The sequence below is a fragment of the Sander vitreus genome, chromosome 1, assembly GCF_031162955.1.
Source record: "Sander vitreus isolate 19-12246 chromosome 1, sanVit1, whole genome shotgun sequence".
In the NCBI taxonomy this organism is placed as follows: Eukaryota; Metazoa; Chordata; class Actinopteri; order Perciformes; family Percidae; genus Sander; species Sander vitreus.
Window position 1 is genome coordinate 35338903 of NC_135855.1, and position 21857 is coordinate 35360759.

A 21857-nucleotide genomic window follows, 5' to 3' on the forward strand; every position below is an offset into this window, starting at 1 on the left:
TCCGAAAAAACATCAGTCGACGGTAGGTTAGGTTGAGCTCAGGAAACAGCTGCTTTTTGCAGGTCGCCGCTCCACAGCTTCTGTCAGAACTGAAAAACATTCTGTCTGTTAGATCTTTTCTGTCACTGTATCACACACACACAGACACACACACACACACACATGCACTCGCACATTCACACAGCGTGACGCGATGGTCCTGATTAACACAGACTATCATGTTTCGGTCTCCTCGCTCCAGAGACGCTGCCCGCAGCTGACAAATCTCTCAGCATCTCCCTCCTCATTCTCTCATCCCTGATTTCTCACATGTTCGTTTCATTCGCTCATTGTCTCCAACCGCCCACCACATCTCTCTCTCTCTCTCTCTCTCTCTCTCTCTCTCTCTCTCTCTCTCTCTCACTCACACTCACACACACACACACACACACACACACACACACACACACACACACACACACACACACATAGTCATACACAGTGGCTTCCCCCTTTGATGTATTTATATGCAGTGCGATAAGCACAGCTTCAAGGTTTTGTAACATCGTTTGGTCATGTTAGTCGCCTGAGTTGCCCTCGGTTTCTCCCTCGTCTCCTCCCAAGTCCAGGTTTTTTAATTACTGCCTCACTTCTGAAGTTTTTGACATTTCTTTTTGGAAAGTTGAGCTGGCATCAAAGCTAGCATGTTAAATAACATAGCATTTATCACATCCAAATTAATCAGGTGTTGCAGAACGTGCACATACACACACACACACACACACACACACTCACACACTCACATACACAAGGGTTTTGTGGTTTACTCATAAATCTGTATCATTTAAGACTTTTTAAACACATAAAACACCCTAAAACCTGTTTACACTAAGCAATGGCAGGATTCTGAAACAAGCTGGACCTCATGTCCACTAACTTCCTGCTGTCCTGTACTCCTAAGCTGTATTTTCGTTATTTATTTTTATTATATGTTATTTCTGACCAGCATTCGTTCAGGGAGTGTTTTAGTGTTTAAAATTATAGTGATTTCCATTTCATGAAGTGTTAAAGAAAGTGTGAAGACGTCTTAGCTTTCTGAAACATACAGATAGTTTGTGGGAGGAGGCATTCCTCAGAGGCATAAGACGGCCCATCCTCAGACAGCATTCCTTGGCATCGACTCTCCAGACACATGAAGGGCGCTTTGTTAGAAGAAGCCTCTCTCTCTCTCTCTCTCTCCCTCTCCCTTATGAGAATATACACACACACACACACACACACACACACACACATCCAAAAACACTCACATTGCATGTCTCGTTTCCACTTGCGAACACTGATACTGCTTTCGGCTGCATAGCTGAGCAGATGAAAGAGCTGTGTGTGTGTGTGTGTGTGTGTGTGTGTGTGTGTGTGTGTGGCAAGGAGAGATATAATGTAAAGTGGATGAATCATTTGAGTGTGTGGGTGTCAGTGTGTTTGTCGACGTCCCACGCTGATTCTTGTGACCTATAAGTCTCTCTCTGTCACTCTCTCTCTCTCTCTCTCTCTCTCTCTCTCTCTCTCTCTCTCTCTCTCTCTCTCGCTCGCTCGCTCTATGTGGGAGAGCCACCTGCTGTTTTGACCATCTCTCTCTTCTTTCACCCAGCTGAGATACCTGGCATGAGGATGCTTGAAGCTCTACAACATCTCATTTTCTGTTTTTTTGGTCTTTCTTCCCTTGCATTCGCTCGTTTGTCATTTTGTTCCTCCCTCCCTATCTCGCGCCCACTGTAGCGTTGATGGGATCCGACTCGTGCTGTCGGGAGGAAACACACATACATGCACACACACACACACACACACACACACACACACATACACACACACACACATTCAGGATTTAAGATGCTTATGTTTGATTCAGCTTTAATCTCCTCATCCACCTCCATCGTCATCTTCTGCCAGTTTGAGCGTGACTTTGATCTGATCACATACTGAGATGTGGTGGGAGATTTAAAGGTGGGACAGCTATGATCTGTAGTCACAGATCATCATAAGGCAGCCAAAACAAACCGAACCAATTAATGTTCATGGGGAAGGAAATATCATTGGTATAAAACACTGTATCTTTGCATGGTTGCTCTTGTCTTTTTACTTTTTATGGACAGCTTTCAAAGAGGACAGCAAACTAATAATTTAATTATAGATTGCTTACTTATTCTCTGCATATGACCATAAAGCTTAAAATAAAACTTTTCCTCTTGTGAAGTTTATGACACACCAAGTGATCAGAGCTGATGTGATTAGATCCACTCAGATATTTGACATACTGATAGAAAGATACATCCAGACCTTAACCGACCCAGTCACACTGAATATTATTTGGATACAGCCTGTGTTTGGGTCTCTGTTACCATGAACTAAGAGGACCAGTGAAGACATATCTTGTATATTTATTCAAATGTAAACCAGCCATTTTCAACTTTTTTGTTTTAAATTGCTTTTTAGAAACAATGTGATGCCTTTTCCTAAATGCAGAAACCAGATATTATTTAGCATTTCTGACACTTTTCGCCCTGTAAATTAAGTTGTGCCTTTTAAAAAACTTTCAACTACACATTTTATTTAGGACATTTTTTTGTCTACCCTATAAAGGTGGTTAAATTACAGCTGTGCTGCCTACCGTGGTTGTCATGATGTCATTCTGTGTGTGTGTGTCTGTCTGTCTGTGTGTGTGTGTGTGTGTGTCTGTGTGTGTGTCTGTCTGTGTGTTTGTGTGTGTCTGTGTGTGTATGTGTCTGTGTGTGTCTGTCTGTGTGTCTGTCTGTGTGTGTGTGTGTGTGTGTGTGTGTGTGTGTGTGTGTGTGTGTGTGTGTGTGTGTCTGTGTGTGTCTGTCTGTGTGTTTGTGTGTGTCTGTGTGTGTATGTGTGTGTGTGTGTCTGTGTGTGTGTGTGTGTGTGTGTGTGTGTGTGTGTGTGTGTGTGTGTGTCTATAGCTTCCCACCAGCCCTGCAGATCGGTAGAATTCATGTGCAGCAGCGGGATGTGCATCAACGCTGGCTGGAGGTGTGACGGCGAATTTGACTGTGACGACCAATCGGACGAGAAGAACTGCAGTGAGTAGCTTCCCTCACCGTAATAACTGAGCAAACGTGCGCTGTATAGGGTTGTGTATATAAAAATATGTGATTTACTTTTCTATTCCTTATTTATGTGGGCGTTGGTCACTTTCAGCCTTGTATCTGAATTCATGCTCGTGACGGAAAAAAAACAAGGCAATCACTCCGAATATCTCAAATCACCCGATCTAAAAATGAATGAATACAATTTGTGTTTGCGTGTCGCCTGCAGCCACGTCCATGTGCATGGCTGACCAGTTCCGCTGCGGAACTGGACGCTGCGTCCGGTTGTCATGGAGATGTGATGGCGAGCCTGACTGCTCCGACCGCAGTGATGAAGAGGGCTGCGAGAAAACTGGTAAGACTGTAGTTGTTTGGTATCTTGTTTTCAGGAGCTAAATATAACACCAGCTTCAATCGTAGTCATGACAACAGCTCAGAACAGCCCTCCTCTACTCACAAACTCACTTTTTTCTTTTTCTTTTTGTATTTGTTGAGAACACACAGTTGCTTTCAAACACAAGACTGATTAGTTGGCAGTCCTTTCGCTGTTGGAAATCCCATCCTGTGGACAAACTACAGAACCTGGCCTGAGACAGAAATGAACAATCAACAGGCAGCAAACATAAGAGAAAGATGGAACGTTTTCTACTCTGTTTTTTTGCTCATCGCAACACTTCATTTTTATGTAATGAAATATTCAAATCCATGATGTCATCTTTATGGCTGCACACTTTGCATCAAATCAAATTTCCATTTGCATCATTCGTACATTTCCCTTTAGTTCAGCCTGACGTCAGGAATCTCTGAAACTTTCAAATAAGCTGTTAATGAACAGTTCCATCTAATTTGGAAGGGGAGTTTAGTGGAAAAAAATCAAACACCTAAGCTCTCTTAATAAACGTTGGCCATGCACTTAAAGCTAAAACTGATTTTGTGTAACAACTGTAAAAAAAAAAAAAGAAGAAAAAAAAAGGGCAGAGTGGGAGATGAAGGGTTATGGAGGCAATTGCTTGTTGTCCCACAGGATATACTGTATCATCTTATCTCCCCACAGAGAGTCCTCCATGTGCTCCTGATCAGTTCCAGTGTGGGAATGGACGCTGTATCGGTCAGAGGAAGGTGTGCAATGAGGTCAACGACTGCGGAGACGGGACTGACGAACACCCACACCACGACTGCCGTGAGTTGATGCAATATATCTGCGTCCGTATTGCTGTGTGAAGACTGAACATTACGTCTTTTAAATTCAGCCTTTTTTCATTAAATCGTGCAGAGTCTGTAACACTCTAAAACACTTAATCGCAAGGGATAAGACAGTGAGCCGATGACATTGTCTAAGTCATAAAGACTGACATGAGCATTACACTTAACCCTTGTATTGTCTTCCCATCGACCAAAATTGACCTGGTTTGGTTTGCCTGTTTATAAAGCATATAGTAGCCTGTAAAGTCTCCCCCACGTCTGTCTTACATCTTCTTAGCCAACTTGATTCCAACTTATTACCACTCGTTTTACCAGTCCCTCCAGAAAAACGCGATTATGCGATCACATAATTCAATGCAGCTATTATAATGCATACTGTAATCAGCCAAAGTCCGCATATTTATGCGGGGGGCCGCATTTTTTCAAATACGCCGCACTTTCGCCGCATAAATTGCCGATTTCCGCGCAAAATATGCGGGGCTTGCATGATTTCATAATCCCCGCATTTTCGTTGCAAAAACGTCACATATATCTTAGCAGAAAGTTGAAAAATGTTGCGTTTACTTCACACAAGAGCAGCCACTTTCCCCTGTTGCCATGGGAACGTTATGAAGTGACGTAATTACGCGACGTGAACGTCATCAAAAAGCTGCAAACCCCGCGATGAAGCCACGATGAAACCGCAGTTTTTGCAAGTTCCCGCAATTTCATCGCATAAAACTGCATAAATATCCCGCATATAGAAAACGTGCCGCATAATCAAGGATTTTTGCCCGCAACAATCACAACAAAACTTTGCATTTTTCTTCTTCTTTGGAATTTATGGTCACTGCACCTCATTTACATGAAATGATGCCCAATTTGACTAATAGCTAAGATCAAAGGAACATATGTTTCTGTATTATCACAGATTTTGACCTGGGTAGACTATGAAAGTAGTAATCATCCATTTTTATTTTAGTGTTGCATGTTATTTTTGGGGAAATTTGGTTGAAAGAAACTCATATTTCTGAGATAAAAACTTGGAAAAAGGGGTCAAATTTGACCCAAGGACAACATGAGGAATGTTAATTGAGATTAATTGGCATTGTGTTTACATTTGGTTATTGACTTCAGTTTCATTTTAAATGTGATGCTGATTTAGAGACTTGACAATAGCAAAGCCTTTGATAAGCTAGGTAGGTAGGTTTTGTGTAATACCGTGTTTTCACACTGTTATTACCGCATTATTACATGCATTTCTTAACACTTACAAGAGAGTTTTCTATGTGTGACAGCGTTATTAGTGTGTAGTAATCCCCCTGGGGAGAATACATTTGCTCAGCAAGTTTTTGTTGCAATCTGTCTGATATTATTATTATTATTATTATTATTATTATTATTATTATTATAATACAAGTCTGTGGGTCTTTCAGCATGAATGTGTATATTAAATCTTATTATACTTTTAGTGGAATTTAGTGGAAGTGGAATTTTAGGCTTAAAAAGGTCAGAGGATTCACCAGTAACATCAGGGGTTCTCTTCTGGAGGTCATGTTTGTAAAGGTGAGATTTAGGCCTAATGGTGTCACTAGAGGAAAGGTCAGGCTATCAACCTAAATCATTTAGAGCCACCCAGTGTGGATCATGAACATTCAAACTAATTTGAATGACAATCTGGGTTGTATTCGTTGAGCTTCCTTGGCCTGCACCAGTCAGACCGACCACCGATCACCATCCTCAGGCCTCGCTGCTTGTAGGCCTAAAACATTTCAAGGCTCAACACCAGATGAGTCATACCTTCTTACAGTGTGTGGTTGTATTCGTACAAAATCAGCACGCTGTGTTTATGGTCCTGTAATGTTCCTGTGCGCCGTGCAGGTCCGCGTTCCAGCGAGGGCAACTGTAACCAGAATAACGGAGGCTGCTCCCAGAAGTGTCAGATGGTCAGAGGACTGGTCCAGTGCACCTGTCACACTGGATACCGACTGATGGACGACGGCAAAGCCTGCCAGGGTACGTGTCTGTGTGTGTGTGTGTGTGTGTGTGTGTGTGTGTGTGTGTGTGTGTGTGAGAGTCAGGTTGTCTTCATGTCAGCACGATATTTTCCAAAAAGAACAAATTTCAATGGAACTTCATGGGAAGTTGAGGTTTGGGCTAAGAAAGTATTAAGAATTCCTAAATCTGGCCTAAATCTGGGATTTCTGCCACGAGTCCAAAGTTTTATTGCCATAATTTTCAAACGCATGAAGACACAATCTTTGTTTCCAGATTATACGGGGTGTGTTTGCAAGGTCAATAAATTAATTAAAAACGTAAGGTGTTACAAGAAGTAGGGTGTGGATGTGTTTCAAAAGACTGAGACTTGGTTTTTTTTTACCTTCCAGCCACCTCTCCGCAAACTTTGTGTCTTGAATTCATTGTTGACCCTGCAGGAGTTTTTTTTAACCCCCCCATCCCCCTTCCCCTTCTTGTCTTCTGCGTCTGTGGTCTGTTCCAGATGTGGACGAGTGTGCTGAAGAAGGCTACTGCAGCCAGGGCTGTACCAACACGGAGGGGGGGTTCCAGTGCTGGTGCGTTCAGGGCTACGAGCTCCGACCTGACAAGCGCAGCTGCAAAGCTTTGGGTAAAAACCACTGCACCCTATTTGAACCTTGACATGTGACCACAGACAAGTCGCTGGGGTTTGACCTCCAATAAAAACACAGTTGCATGGTGTTTATACTTGCTACAGCGGTAACTGTATCAGTTCCTCGGCTCGGGGGTCTTTGCTCAGAATGAGGTTGGCTCATTCAGAGGGTCTGGACTAGATTTAGATATGCAGTGAAGGTAGAGTGCAGGCCTGGTACAGCAGCCCATCAATCTGATGCAAACCCAGGTCAGGACTGTCCGTCAGCCAGCTGCCAGGCCCCCAACCTTCGTCTCCAGTCAGATTAATGCTTGCTTTTATTAAAAGTGACCATCTTCCCATACTCAGACTTTTTTGTCTTTTCTCTTTTGTTACTTTCCAACTTTTACTTCATCTTTGGCCTCTGGCAGAGATGCTCACAAGTCTCCGAGCTAGAGTCCAAGTCAAGTCTCAAGTCTTTGAGCTAGAGTCCAAGTCTCAAGTCTCCGAGCTAGAGTCCAAGTCAAGTCTCAAGTGTTTGAGCTAGAGTCCAAGTCTCAAGTCTCCGAGCTAGAGTCCAAGTCAAGTCTCAAGTCTTTGAGCTAGAGTCCAAGTCAAGTCTCAAGTCTTTGAGCTAGAGTCCAAGTCTCAAGTCTTTGAGCTAGAGTCCAAGTCTCAAGTCTTTGAGCTAGAGTCCAAGTCTCAAGTCTTTGAGCTAGAGTCCAAGTCTCAAGTCTCCGAGCTACAGTCCAAGTCTTAAGTCTTTGAGCTACAGTCCAAGTCAAGTCTCAAGTCTTTGAGCTAGAGTTCAAGTCTTAAGTCTGAAGTCCCTGAGCAAGAGTCCAAGTCTCAAGTCTCTGAGCTAGAGTCCAAGTCAATTCCCAGGTCTTTGAGGTGGAGTCCACATATTTAGCATTCAGCGCTTCTTTTGTTTGGCCCTTGTTGCATAAAGTTTTCAAAGCCAAAGCAGTCAAAATGTTTGTTGTCCCCTCACATGTGGCCGCGTGTTACAAAGTTAGGTTATATATTACGGTCAGCTCATCAGACGTTACCTAAAAATAAAGATTGCTCACGAATCCCGCATTTTGAGTCCGGGTCGAGTCTGAAGTCTTTTGAGGACGAATCTCAAGTCAAGTCTGAAGTCAATGTGTGTGCGACTCCAGTGTGACTCGAGTCACAGTCTCTGGCCTCTGGCTGTTTTCCTTTCCACTTTAATTCACATCGTCTTCATCTCTGTCCCTGTTCCCGTCCTTTAGGTCCGGAGCCCGTGCTGCTATTTGCCAACCGTATCGACATCCGTCAGGTTTTGCCGCATCGTTCCGAGTACACCCTGCTGCTAAACAACCTGGAGAATGCCATCGCCCTGGACTTCCACCACAGCCGCGAGCTGGTCTTCTGGTCCGACGTGACACTGGACCGCATCATGAAGGCCAACCTCAACGGCTCCAACGTGGAAGAGGTTGTCTCCACCGGTCTGGAGAGCCCAGGTGTGTATGGCGGCCAATAGGATGCAGGTTCAGATGTAGGGCAACATGCCCATTTATCCAATTTATTCAACTCGGCTGCTTTCTGTCCAACTATACTCAGCTCTCCATCACTTCATCCATCATCTTGTTCATATACGAGTTCAGCAGTACATCTTTTTTTTTTTTTTTTTTTTTAATTTTCAGTCTCCTTGTTTTTTTTTTTCTTTCTTTCTTTTTCTTTTTGTCTTTCTCTTCCTTGCTTTGTCTCAGCCTCAGTGTCTCTTGCTCTTTTCAACTCTCTCTCTCTCTCTCTCTCTCTCTAAACCTTTTGGTCTGTTTTCACCCCTCTTTCTTAGTTTTTTTTCTCTTCAGTATATTTGACTGTTACTACTTTATTGCCATGACGTTCTGATCACATGTTGTTAAAGCACATACATAAACAGGCTAAAGTGAAAAGAACATACAATGAAAACATACAAAAATAGTGATTAAGATCAGAGAGTAAAACAAGTTACAGATGACACCTACAGGAATAGTTCAACATTGTGGGAAATGAAGAAGCAGAGAGCAACAATCTCATGTATGTGTGTTAATAAACATGGAGCTGGAGTTTAAGTTAGCTTAGCTTAGCATAAAGCCTGAAAGCAGAGGGAAATGGCTAGCTTGGCTATGTCCAAAGTGTAAAAAAAAAAAACTACAGAAGCCTTCTAAGCGCACCTGCTAACACGTTGTATCTTGTGTTTTTAAGATGTACATGAAGACAGATTTAAGCAAAACTGTTGTAAAACATTAGTTAAACATAAAATAGTCCATATTCAAATTCATTGTCTCATTTAGGTGGACTGGCCATAGACTGGATCCATGACAAGTTGTACTGGACAGACTCGGGGACGTCTCGTATCGAGGTGGCAAACCTGGACGGGACGCACCGCAAGGTGCTGCTGTGGCAGAACATGGAGAAGCCCCGAGCCATCGCGCTGCACCCCATAGAGGGGTATGAGTCAAAATACACACACACACACACACACACACACACACACACACAAAGTATATAAATCACTACAGATGGTTTCAAATGCACACATGCTCATATATACAGTACATATCCCCTCTGGATGTGTCCCAGTTGTAGTGTAGCAGCAGAGCAAGGATTAAAGTTTGGCAGCACAGCAGTGCCCACAGGCGAGCATCTGTGTGGAACAAGTATTTCATGAAAGGGGCAGCAGCTAAGTGTGTTTTCATCCCCGGCTTCATATGCTGAAGTGGCAGGGAAAAGTTTTAATTGAAAGCCCCAGAGAAATGTTAAGCCCAAAACTCATTCAGCTTATTAGGTAGCTCATTTGCATAGGATAATTAAAAAATATCCAAAAAAAAGTAGCTCTTTCCTCTGATGCCGGTCAGAACAGATGAGTGATGATGAGGAGGACATGAATGTCAAGGACAGAGGAGACTTTTTATTATATCAGACATCTGCTGTGTCATGAATCAACATGAATGAACAATCTGTTTACTGCTTGAAAACCAGCACAAAGTAAGTAAACTAGCCATGGCTGTCCCACTTTCCTCCTCAGTAAGATCTACTGGACAGACTGGGGCAACACACCTCGCATCGAGTACGCCAACATGGATGGCTCCAACCGGCGGGTCATCGCAGACACACACCTATTCTGGCCCAACGGCCTCACCATTGACTATGCCGGCCGCCGCATGTACTGGGTGGACGCAAAGCACCATGTCATCGAGAGGGCAGACCTGGATGGACGCAACCGCAAGGCCGTCATCAGCCAAGGTAAACTCCCATCTGTCACCTGTCTTTTCTGCCTAGGGTTAGGTATCAAGAACCAGTTCAGAATTGGAATTTTTTACAGATAGAACTCAGACATTGTTAAGAAACATGCAAAGTACTACCCTTCTTTTTTCCTTGACAGTTACATACTGTCATACTGCACAGTTTAATGCTTTTATGGTGGACTGGAGCTTGTACCTAGATTGTGGGTCTACAAACATTCTATGAACTCATACTTCATATTTTTAACAAAGGACACATAAGGACTTTGCGATTGCCAATTTCAGCAATAAAGCCTAGAGGAAGCTGCAATTGCTTTACAATAAAAGCCTTGTGGCTATCTGGTGAAAACCAAATGTGAAGTAACAATATTAAATGTTATGTTTGCAATAACCGAAGCCTAACTACATATTTCATTACAAGTCCGAGCAGAAAGGATGAGAGAATCTGTGATGAAGTTGTCTGGTTATTCTGCCCTTGGTCGAGGTGTTTAAGCGGAAGCACGGAAGAATCGCATCATTTATGGCAACACAAATTGAGGCAGTTCATGTTCTTTTACATGTAAAATGTAAACATACCCAACCATATTTCTGGTGCCTTGTTTATTTCATTGAAAGCTTTGAGTGAGCTGAAGAGAAACAGGAGATGATGTGAACAGAAGTCTGGCTGGAGTTCTGCTCATTAATTAACACACACACACACACACAAAGAAGCACACACACAAGTACACTATATCAAGCAGATATAGTATGTAGCATGCTGATGCTTCTTAATTATACCGTGCAGAGTTAATTAATGCCATATTTCCATTATAGAGCATACGCGTGTGCATGCCACTGAAATGCACACACACAGACGCCATAAATGACAACATGAAGCCATGCGTGCCTCTGTTTGTTGTTGGTTCCTACAGTAAAGCCAAACTGTGTGTTAGCACTAAAAGTGAGGATCTGGCATTTACAGACATAAGGAGGCAGGGTACTGATCTGTCACAAACACACGCTCTGGCCTGCTTCTGAGGCCTTGTGTTGCATTAAGATGTGTTTCTCAGGTTTTGGCAGAACTGTGTACCTCTGTACACTTTTTAGGTGTTAGCTAACAGAGTGGCTTTCAATTTGGGACATTTTTTTTCTTCTTTTTCTGATGAAGTAAAGAAAGTGTGGAAGCACATCAGTGACGATCAAGAGTGTTCCAGAGTGTGAAAAGAGAGAAGGACACGGGAAAATGTTTGATGAGGGGGTGTGTGTGTGTGCCCCATCAGCCCTGTGAGCTCTCCTTAATGGTGTGTGCTCTCAGGATAAAAGGCTGTAATTGGCCCTGGCCTTTCTCCACAGCCTCTGTTTGCTCCGACAACACACCGGACAAATGGGACGTTTGTGTGTCTGTATGTGTGTGAGCGTGTGCATAGTTACATTCTGAGCCGCGGTGGCCAGGAATGTTAACGAGTGTCTATCTCCCTACATCTTTAGTTTTCCGTGTGTGTTAGCTGGATGTGTGCCAGCCCCTCTGTCATTGGAGCTGGACAGCAGGCTATCGCCGCTATTAATCTGCACACCTGTGCAGGTGGGGGACTGTGTGTGTGTGTGTGTGTTGTATATTGCAGCGATGCCTCATTCACAATGAGCAATCTGCTGCATGACACTGGGCATCCATGCAGTCCTTTAGGAAGTAATGACGATAGACCAACGAATCAATTTGCCTTTGTAGACAAGAGCTCCTTTCAAAGGTCATAACATAATGTCTTAAAGTTCACTAAAATACAAAGTTATTGCCTAGTGTACTAGGCAATGGGGTCATTAAAATATAAAGGGTTCATCCTCTGGAGAATAGTAATATGCTTGAAATCTTTCCCGGGAAATAGTAAACTATATCGAGATATCTTGTATGTAGAGCTTAGAGCTGGGCCATGAGGAGAAATCAAATATCACAAATTTTTTGACAAAATACCTCGATAACGATATTGCGGCGATATTGTAGGGTTGACTATTGGTGCTTTCACAAAATATTTATACAATGAGATATTTGATTAAATAATCATCGGTAATGTAGATATAATGATTAAGTGGGTAACGGCAAATAATAGACACATCAAAAATAAACCAAACAAGTATCAAAGAAATATGCTAATAAGTCAAATAAGCAAAACATTCAATAACCAAGTAACATTGGCCAACTTAGACATGTCTGAAAAAGAGTAGGAAGAAGTATACACTTATTTAATCCTACCCCTTTTCCATAACTCAGTAAATTATTATTATTATTATTATTTCATTTACCACATATTTATATCTCATTTATATTTATCACATTTATCTTATATAATATATATATATATGGGTTATATATACATACATACATACATAGTCGTGAAAATTTAGGGGGCATAAGTAAGTACACCCCTATGTTATTTATATATATATATATATATATATATATATACACACACACACACGCATAATCATAATCATACACATACGTCAAAGAACACATATTGCAATTATTAAAGCCCTCCTTTTCTATATTTTTTGAAAATCATTGCTTTGCATCTTTTTTTGAACTGGATTATGTTTGGACATTGCTTAAGTTCTACACAGAACAGTCTGGTAAGTTCAGAAAATGACATCACTTTACTATAATGCAGCCTTCAAAACCAGGCATAGACAACACTTGTGTCATATTACGATATCCAATATTTAAGACGATATCCAGCCTCATATATCGCAATAATATCGATAAATTGCCTAGCCCTAGTAGAGCTACAGTAAAATGATTCCCTGTGAGTGATGCTAGAGGAAGACTGATACTACCACTACGTAGGAGTCACCAAGTTGATTTTACATGCGTCTTCTTTAGTCTTCATGTTTATTTAGTTAACTTGCCTATTCTATTGCCATTACATCCTCCTCTCGGTTTACATTTTTTGGATTATTACAGAGTATTAATTTCCAGTTGACATACTAAAGTTGGATAAGCTGTATATTGTTCAGCAGCGTGTAGCATTCTGTCCAGCTGGAGGCGACGTTGTGTTGCCGACGACCTGTAGGTAGAGTGTGACAGATTCAGTCAAGGCGTGAAAGGACTGGGAGGTGCCACATGTAGGTTAAAGGGGACATTACTGTGAAGGCTGGTGGGACGTTTGATGCCCTGTCGGCCTGCAGCTGCTCCTCCAGCTGTCCCGAAAAAAAAGAAAAAAAAAGGAGCAAGCGGGTGGGATGGGGATGTAGAGACGACAAGGAAGAAGGTGACCGTATCAAAACCAGGCACCTCGCAGATGCCGATGACTCAGAGGAGGGAAGAGGGTGCACTGTTGTCTCCCTCATGTTAGGATAAGATCAGAAAACACACACATTCAGCCAGTATCACCTCACACACACCTGGACCTTAGGAGGAGGGACATCAATGTACAGACATGGTCTTGACTGATTCTTGATTAAAACATTTTTTTATTAACTTGAAATTACTTACTGCTTAGATTTGGGTTACATTTAACATTTGAGAACGTTGGCATCTTTTGTTAAATGAGAAATAGGATTTGGTAGAAAACAATGTATACATTTTTCAAAGTAAGGTACCATCAGTATTGTTTTGGGATTGGTTCCGAAACTCGGGTATTGTTTCAGCACTTAAAAACTATGGTCCTGTGATAAGGTTTAGGATTTTTGGACCGGGATACATGTTAATAACATATGTCAGGTTGCAGGGACCCAGGTTTCAGCCTAAGATTATTTGTTCTTAGGTCAGTCCTGAGCGGGATGTCCCGACTGTCCCAACTAGTTTAATGATAGCCAGACAGATTATATTAAGGGGACGAAAGAATGAAGGGGTGCCTTCAATCCAGGAGTGGGCTTGTGAGATGGTAAGGGTGGCAGCATTTGAAAAGATGTCATATAAATGGTTTGCCAGGTTGGACGTCTATACTAGAAAAGGGGGAAAGTACCTGAACTTTCTGGAGGCCTCCTAAGAAGCTTTGTGCTGGGGAGAGACGTGTATGATGGGCTTATGGTGTTGTCATTTATACATATGTTTATTTGGTTTATTGTCTATTTTGTTGAATGGCCTTGAATATTGTAATTACTGTGTCATCTTTTCTTGATTTTCGTCTGGTGTGAAAAAATTCAAACAATACCCAACCCTAGGCCGATGTAATATGGAGAAAATAAGCCTTTACAAAAGGAATCCCAGGGTTTAGTATGCCTCTGTTTTGCCATGCAAGTACACATGGGAACTGCAATTCACAATTGTAGTTTTCGAGGTCCAAGTACACAGAAAACTGTAAATACAACATATTGCAAACAAGTAGATAAATTAATACAGAAAGTTATCATTAAACCAAATTAAGATCGACATAAATATGAAGTGATGAAATGTAAAGCTACAGTACCTACAGCTGTCAAACGCATCAATAAACATCATGTATAGTATAATGCTTATATCAAAATCCACATTGAAACATGCGTGTATGTGTGTATATCCAATACATTTGTCTTTGATAAAGTCTTTGTTCTATGTCCCCCTTCTTGTCAGTTATGCATGGTCAGTACCCTGACAGCCCAAGATAGCTTCAATTAAAAATACTGTAACGTCCCTCAATAAGCAGCCGGTGAGACGTTATAGCCAGTTTACTGTCGGTTTTATTACTGACTTGAATACAGGTTACTGTGAGCCGTAACCAACGCCAAAACAAAGAAACACCTCAGTCAAATACACGTTACCTCACATTACTCGCACACCCTGCTAGCCTCCTTCTTCCACCTCCCTTCACTTCCTCTAGGACATAACAACAGCCACCCCCCCCTAGCTCTCAGCCAACTACAGGTGTACAATCTCCCGCGGCTCACTCTCATAGGAAGATGACCTGTAGACGGGGTTCACAGCATCTAACTCACGTTTACTTCACTGACAGGCGGAAATCGCAGTGTTTAACTCAGCATCTCTAATCTGGCCCCAACTACTGTGTATAAACCGTGATACTCTTAACATTAACATGAAGACATTAACCTGGAGAATTAACACCGTTACAATACAAACAGAACAAACAGGCAGCCCGTATTGAGCTTCCCATGTCCAAAAATCCAAAAATTGTGTGACATCCATGTTTCAGCAGTAAGGGGAAAGTCAAGGTTCCACTAGGTTACAGACATCACACACAACATACACATACATCATAACAGGATGTTAAAATAACAAACAAATCCACATGAATAATATGGACAATAAAAGATACTAAATAAACTAAATACAAAATCCACATGAATGTACTAAGGGATGTATTATATATATATATATATATATATATATATATATATATATATATATATATATATATATATATATATATATATATATATATATACATATACATTTTAGGGCTGTCAAAACGATTAAAAAATTGTAATCGTTTTAATTCGCTGAAGTTCTCTAGTTAATCGCGATTAATCGCATGCTTTATCACAATTAAAATTCTATTATTTTGCATTTCAGAACTGTTTTTGTTAAGTACATAATAACAATGGAAAGCAATTCTTACCAGTGTATCTTGATTGGGAATCAAATGAATGCAAAGAACGTGACTTTATGAACTTGACTATTATTAATTTACTGTAAACAAATGTGTGAATCTGTCATTATTACACAATTCCTACAAGTACCTAACCTAACTGAGATGTAACACTAATACTTTGCTTACACAGTACAAACAAAATGGTCCAAAAACCAGATGTCACAGCAGGACATTTAACCTTTACATTTTTAACAAGGATTGAGAACAATTGACTGAGATGTAACACTAACAACCACCGTTAAGGCAAACGAGTGCAAAGTCCAGCCAGAGTCAATATAGTGTTTAGTAACTCCTAAATAATGTTCATTACTCACTGACGTCCAGTGATCAGCGGTTAATGAGACAGCGTTTGTACTTGGCAACAGTTCCAGTTTAGCTGCTTTCTCCGTGTCATACAGGCTGTGTATGGTCAAACTACTGTCCTCCTCGATGGCCAGGGTCAGAACATGCCAACCGTAGCACTTCTTTAAGACCTGAGTCCTCTACGATGCTGACAGGTCTGCAGTTAATTGCCACCCATTTTGCAAGAGCTGTAGTAATTTTTTTGGATTTGGTTTCATCCACAGGTCGGCAAGTAGCACTCTCCAAAATACTGCTTTGCCTGAGCCCGCTAGCATCAAACTGCGTCACGTTAATATGCTTAGCTCGTAGGTGGTAGCTCAAGCTTGACGTGCTTTGGTGATATTTTAATTCGGCTTAACACAATGTGCATATGGCTTTCGACTTGTCTACTGAGCCGTCAGTTTTTTTTTTTGTTGTTTTTTTTAAAGAAAAGCGCCATTCAGAAGTGTGTTGCTGCTGTCTTTCTCCATGCCGGCAGCCTGCCTGCATTCTGCAGCAGAAGATGTGTTATGAAGAAGTACGGCAGCGCCAAAGGGTCAAAATAGTAGCCGTTAGGCACGACGCTAACAAACAAACAAACAAATAAATAAATAAATACACACACATGCATACACACACACACATACACACACACACACACACACACACACACACACACACACACACATACATACATACATCCTAGAGTCCGGATCGGGCCAAATCTTTCTGTCCGAGCCCGGCCCTCATCCGACAGAGCCGTGACCGAACTCGGCCCGAGCCCGACAGACATTATGAAATTTGTGTCCAAGCCAGACACAATCTCTTAAAATCTCATTTTTTTTCTCATACTAATGACACACGTAGGCTACGTTTTTGTGTGGAAAGCCCTATTTTATTAAGCAACTGTAGGAAGGCATTTGGAAATGTCAACAGATGAGCGCATCAGCGCACAAGGGGCAACAAGCTCACGTTAATAAGCGGTTTCATTTAAAATGTTCAATGTGTTAACCTTTCCTGATTGCTTCGTTTCCCAGCGTGGTTAGAAAACCAGGGGAGACTCGTTACCTCCAGGGCCGACGTTATAAAATGAATAACGTCGGGGTTAAAATCCCGTTTCCGGTGAATGAACTTGGCTTTCAGTCTGGGGTTTATTTCGGACACTGCACACACTGTGTACAAAACTTAAACTTATTCCACCAACTCTGAATCGAAAATCGGAATCGAATCGTGAGCCTAAAAATCGGAATCGAATCGTGACATTTTCTGAATCGTACACCCTTAACCGATACACGTCTAATAAGATACAACCACTTCACATTTATAACAAAGCTTTGAGGTGTTAGGCAACATTCTCTGAAAGGCAAACTGAGTAAAAATACATTTACTCTCATCTGTGTGGCTCATTATTATTCTGGTGTCTCTCTAGTTTTAGCCATTTACCACTTGACATTTATGCCGTGCTGTAAAACACTGTCATTAAATGAGCAGCTCTGTCTTTTAAAAGCCCTGCGCTAGCATGCTCGCCACACCACCACCGCTACCACCTCCACCACCACAGCTCTGTGTAGCAGCAGAAATCACTTTTTCCATCCATTTAGCACTCTCATCCAACTGGTTGTGCAGCTACTTCACCAGAGGAGGATTAAGTTGAAGAGAGAAAGAGAATGTTAAGTGTGGAAGAGTCACCCTGAGCACATGTTCCCAGTGGAGACAAATCTGCGAGGAATCCCCTGTTACACGTATGTTAGGCCAGTGTCCCGCTGTCAACAATTTGTACAAAGACAAAAGTTTAAAAAAAAAGTCACACACCTCAAAGCCTTGATGCAAAATTTGAGTGTAGCCAACTTTTTAAAGGCCCTGAAACAAATTTTTGCATTCTGCTTCACTTACTGTAAGTGATGGGGTTTTACATGGCCACATAATGATCTGACAAAGTTGGAACAGCATATGGTTATTTGACATGAAGGATTCTTGTACTTGTTTTTTCTGTGTTCTTCTCACTGCTTTGAAGTGGGTGGAACAAAGTGTCGGCTGAACTGTTCTCACTTTAGCTCTGATTGTTGCTCATTTAGTCACAAATGTTCATGATATCCTGTACTTACAGAAAGACAGGAAAATTATTGTTTTAAGACAATAAGGCCAATTTAAAAAATCCCATTTCTACCAATGTATTTCTCCTTTTAAGCTAAAAAAAAAAAAAAAAAAACTCCTGAAAAGCATCATTTAGACCATCAACAGACACGGAAATTCTCCAATTAAACCTAAACGTATGCAATTGTTTTCACACACACTGTATTCACACTAGGGGTGCACCGGTTCAACAAGCCCACGGTTCGGTTTGTATGGCTGTTTTGGGGTCATGGATTTGGTTTGGTTTGGTTTGTTTTGCACATTAGGGAGAAGAAAAACAATCATTTCCAATGTTCTCTTTGTATTTTGTCATTTACAATAACTTTTTCTTCCATCCAGAGATTTGATATTTATTTTATATATATATATATATATAATATAAAATTCTTTCAAAAGCAAAAGTGTTACTCATCTAAAACATTACATTTTTGCTTCCACATGCCATTTCCACTGATCTCTACACTTTATTCTTGCCTCTTAGCTTCCGTTTCCCTCTGTCCAGTTCCGCCTGCGTACGTGTCGTGACGGTCATTAGTATACTGACCGTTCATTGGACAGCTAGTGGGAAGGGAAAGGAGTATCCTGTATGCACACAACCGAACAACATCTGTTTCCTCATAGAACCAAAAAATCTGTGGCTCACATGTGTAATCCGGGCTGTGGTTTCCTTCAGATTAAAATCTCACATTAAATGATTTAAATATACATAACATGAATAAAATGTCATTGCAGACTTAGACGAGAACTGTTGTATATTTGTCCAGTCTCTTGTACCAGTCTGACCCGGTTTAAGGGCTGGTCTCGATCTTGCTTTCAGATTCTGTACCGAAAAAGTCACATTACTTAAGGAAACCAATGGAGCGTATCTGCTTTTGGCCGCCCTGGCCACAACTTAACCAGCCACAGGCCAATGAGAGGCAGAGTAATTGAAAGCAGCTATAAATGGGGACATTATGACATCAGCCAAGCCCACAGCACTGAATAGGAGGATGTTTGGAGAGCTTTGATGGAACAAGCCAAATGCAGCATTTATTCTTTCCATTTTATTGTGTTTGGATTTAAATGTCCACATGAATGACTTCACAGAATCGTTATTTCTTGTTCATTATAAAGGTGTCAAACGCAACGCCTGTGTTTGTTTACATCCCTTCAAAAGCAGCCCATTGTTTCTTGAAAGATGTTATGGGCCTGTTTCTGGTTTTATTGCACACTTCATCGAGCATCTCTCACCACTTTTTTGAATCTCTGTTTCTCTCTCTGTCTAGGCTTACCCCACCCGTTTGCCATCACGGTGTTTGAGGACAGCCTATACTGGACTGACTGGCACACCAAGAGCATCAACAGTGCCAATAAATTCACCGGCAAGAACCAGGAGATCATTCGCAACAAGCTGCACTTTCCCATGGACATCCACACCCTGCACCCCCAGAGGCAGCCTGCAGGTCGGTACACAGAAGTGCAGAAGTAAACTTTTAAGTTGAACGTTTGTTAAATGTCCCAGTAATTAGTGGTACGCATTTTTGTCAAGGTCCCCTGTGGGAGGATCAGAGGACAGATGGGAGCTAAATGAAGTTTTTAATACACTTTATCAAAGGCTTTGTTGTTGTTGTTATGATCATATTTCGTTATTGTTGTGAAATGACAGCAAGGTCATAAAACAGCGACAGGAATCAGGTCAATCAATAGCATCACAATGGGAGAATACATAGTACATATTGATGTTGCATTTTTTCTTTTTTTCAAGGCAAAACCACAGAATGATCAGTAAAGTGACCTGTAAACAGTCAAAGTCTTTCCAGGAAAAAGCTCATGCATGATTGATTGATGATTTAATGGCTTTAGATTCATGGAATCGAATGTCTGTGCCTGGTCTGGTTTTGGTTACAAAAAAAGGCAGTGACGATAACATACTGTACAGTATTTGGACAAAGGGATGTGCAGAGATATTATACTACAAACTGGTGTTCTCCATTCATGAGGCTTGAAGGCTCCTTATATGGTCATTTCTCCACCCTACATCGCTTCAAATCTGTCTGTGATTGGGTGTGCATTTTAAAGAGAGTTGTGGGTGAGAACAATGGATCTATTTATGAAAACATCCAAGTTTGCAGCCTTAAGAAGTAGGACATGTCATGCAGCAGGCGGGAGAACTAAATAATGACCAACAAAACATCAAACTCAAAATTAGAGGGCGGAAGATCAGCTGGTTGAGGATGGAAAATGGAACATTCTTTAAGGGTATCATTGAAGTGAAGACTTTTCCGACATGGTGGAAATCCCAGAGATGATAGAATGATTTGCTGCACTAGTGTTATGGCCCTGACACACCAACCCGATAATCGGCCATCGGACAGTCTGGCGAGGTCAGTGACTCGAGTCTGTTCGGTGTGTTCCGTGCCGTTGTCCGTCGGAGGAGCCGTCGGCCTTCATTTTGGCCGACCTGACTTGCTGGGTTGGAGGGCGGGCAGTCGGACTCGCCAATCAGATTGGTGGAGTGCTAACCCGGGAATAACGAGCTGGATGAGTGACGAACGCATCTCAAAATCTGACGAAAATCTTTTAAACTGACCTTTGTCGTTTAAACTGTATGGCCTGTTTCTCACTTAAAATGTTTTCAGAAACACGTTTCAGTGAACTATTCGTAAAATACGAGCTCATGTTTCGAACAAGCCACCATTACTATCGGCCGGAGAAGCCAGACCCACGTGACGCGTTGTCATTTCCGGTTTTCATTTTTTGTATTATGTCTTGTGCAAGCGCAGAACGTACGCTTCGGTGTGTTCCAAGGCACTTCTTGGACCTCAGGGAGCAGACTGATCAGTCCGACTGCCTTTTCTGCCGATGGTCAGCAGTCGGGTTGGTGCGTCAGGGGCTTTAGGCCCTGTGGTGAACTGGCCAGCAGTGTTTTTTATCCACATGATAGCAAAGACTTGTGTTCTTTGCTAACAAACCATGTTGAACTTGAGTTCTGGCCAAAAGAGAGTTTTGGTTATCATGCTGATAAGATATTGTAAATAACGGTCAGACTCTAACATGAACTGCAAGAAGCATCTGTGTTGGCAGAGGGAAGGCAGACACTATTCCTTTTGTTGTGGTGTAGATTCAGTGAGACTGAAGAGACGTTTGTGTGTGCGTGGAATAGTTTTGAACTCTGCATCAATTGAACATAGCAAAGAGGCTTCAGAACTTGGGTTAAATCCAGACACACACTGTGATATTTAGAAGAACAGAAGACGTGTAGTTCATTATATTTTTAAAATAGAAAAATAATTATACATATCTATTTATTTCCAATGTGAAATGTGTTCAGTATACACTGTATTGTTTCATAGTTAAAGGAATAGTTTTACATTTTGGGAAATACCCTTATAGTTAGAAGACAAGATTGATACCACAATAATGGAAAATGTCACATAGTGGCTTGCAGGTTCTTGTTGGCGTCTTAATAACATTCAGTTTACTGTATACATCAGGTGAAAAATTACAAGTGGTTTCCAATTTCAAATACCCTGATATTATTGAACTTCATAGAAGGGTATATTCCTTTCCCCAGCAGTGTACACATCAAACAACAGTACATACAATAGCACACAGTAACAACATACTGTACAATGACAGACAACAGTGTTCAGTGAGGTCATCTTCGACTCAACTCTCTGCTTCAATAAACAAGTAAAGCAAGTTGTTGCAAACACAACATTCAAGCTACACAAGTTAA

General features: G+C 41.5%; 2 protein-coding genes across 3 annotated transcripts in view; one reads left to right on the forward strand and one right to left on the reverse strand.

Annotated features, from left to right (window-relative positions):
- The window catches only part of LOC144520065 (cytochrome c oxidase subunit 5A, mitochondrial), a 353705-nt gene that overhangs the window by 294366 nt on the left and 37482 nt on the right, over positions 1-21857 (reverse strand). The window lies entirely within an intron of this gene.
- Positions 1-21857, forward strand: part of lrp4 (low density lipoprotein receptor-related protein 4) — a 143915-nt gene that overhangs the window by 93720 nt on the left and 28338 nt on the right. For both annotated transcript variants that reach the window (XM_078253656.1, XM_078253665.1), the window contains exons 7-15: positions 2958-3077; positions 3313-3438; positions 4138-4263; positions 6147-6281; positions 6766-6891; positions 8130-8360; positions 9177-9333; positions 9911-10128; positions 19405-19581. In XM_078253656.1, coding sequence (XP_078109782.1) covers positions 2958-3077; positions 3313-3438; positions 4138-4263; positions 6147-6281; positions 6766-6891; positions 8130-8360; positions 9177-9333; positions 9911-10128; positions 19405-19581 — 1416 coding nt within the window. The remainder of the gene's footprint in view (positions 1-2957; positions 3078-3312; positions 3439-4137; positions 4264-6146; positions 6282-6765; positions 6892-8129; positions 8361-9176; positions 9334-9910; positions 10129-19404; positions 19582-21857) is intronic.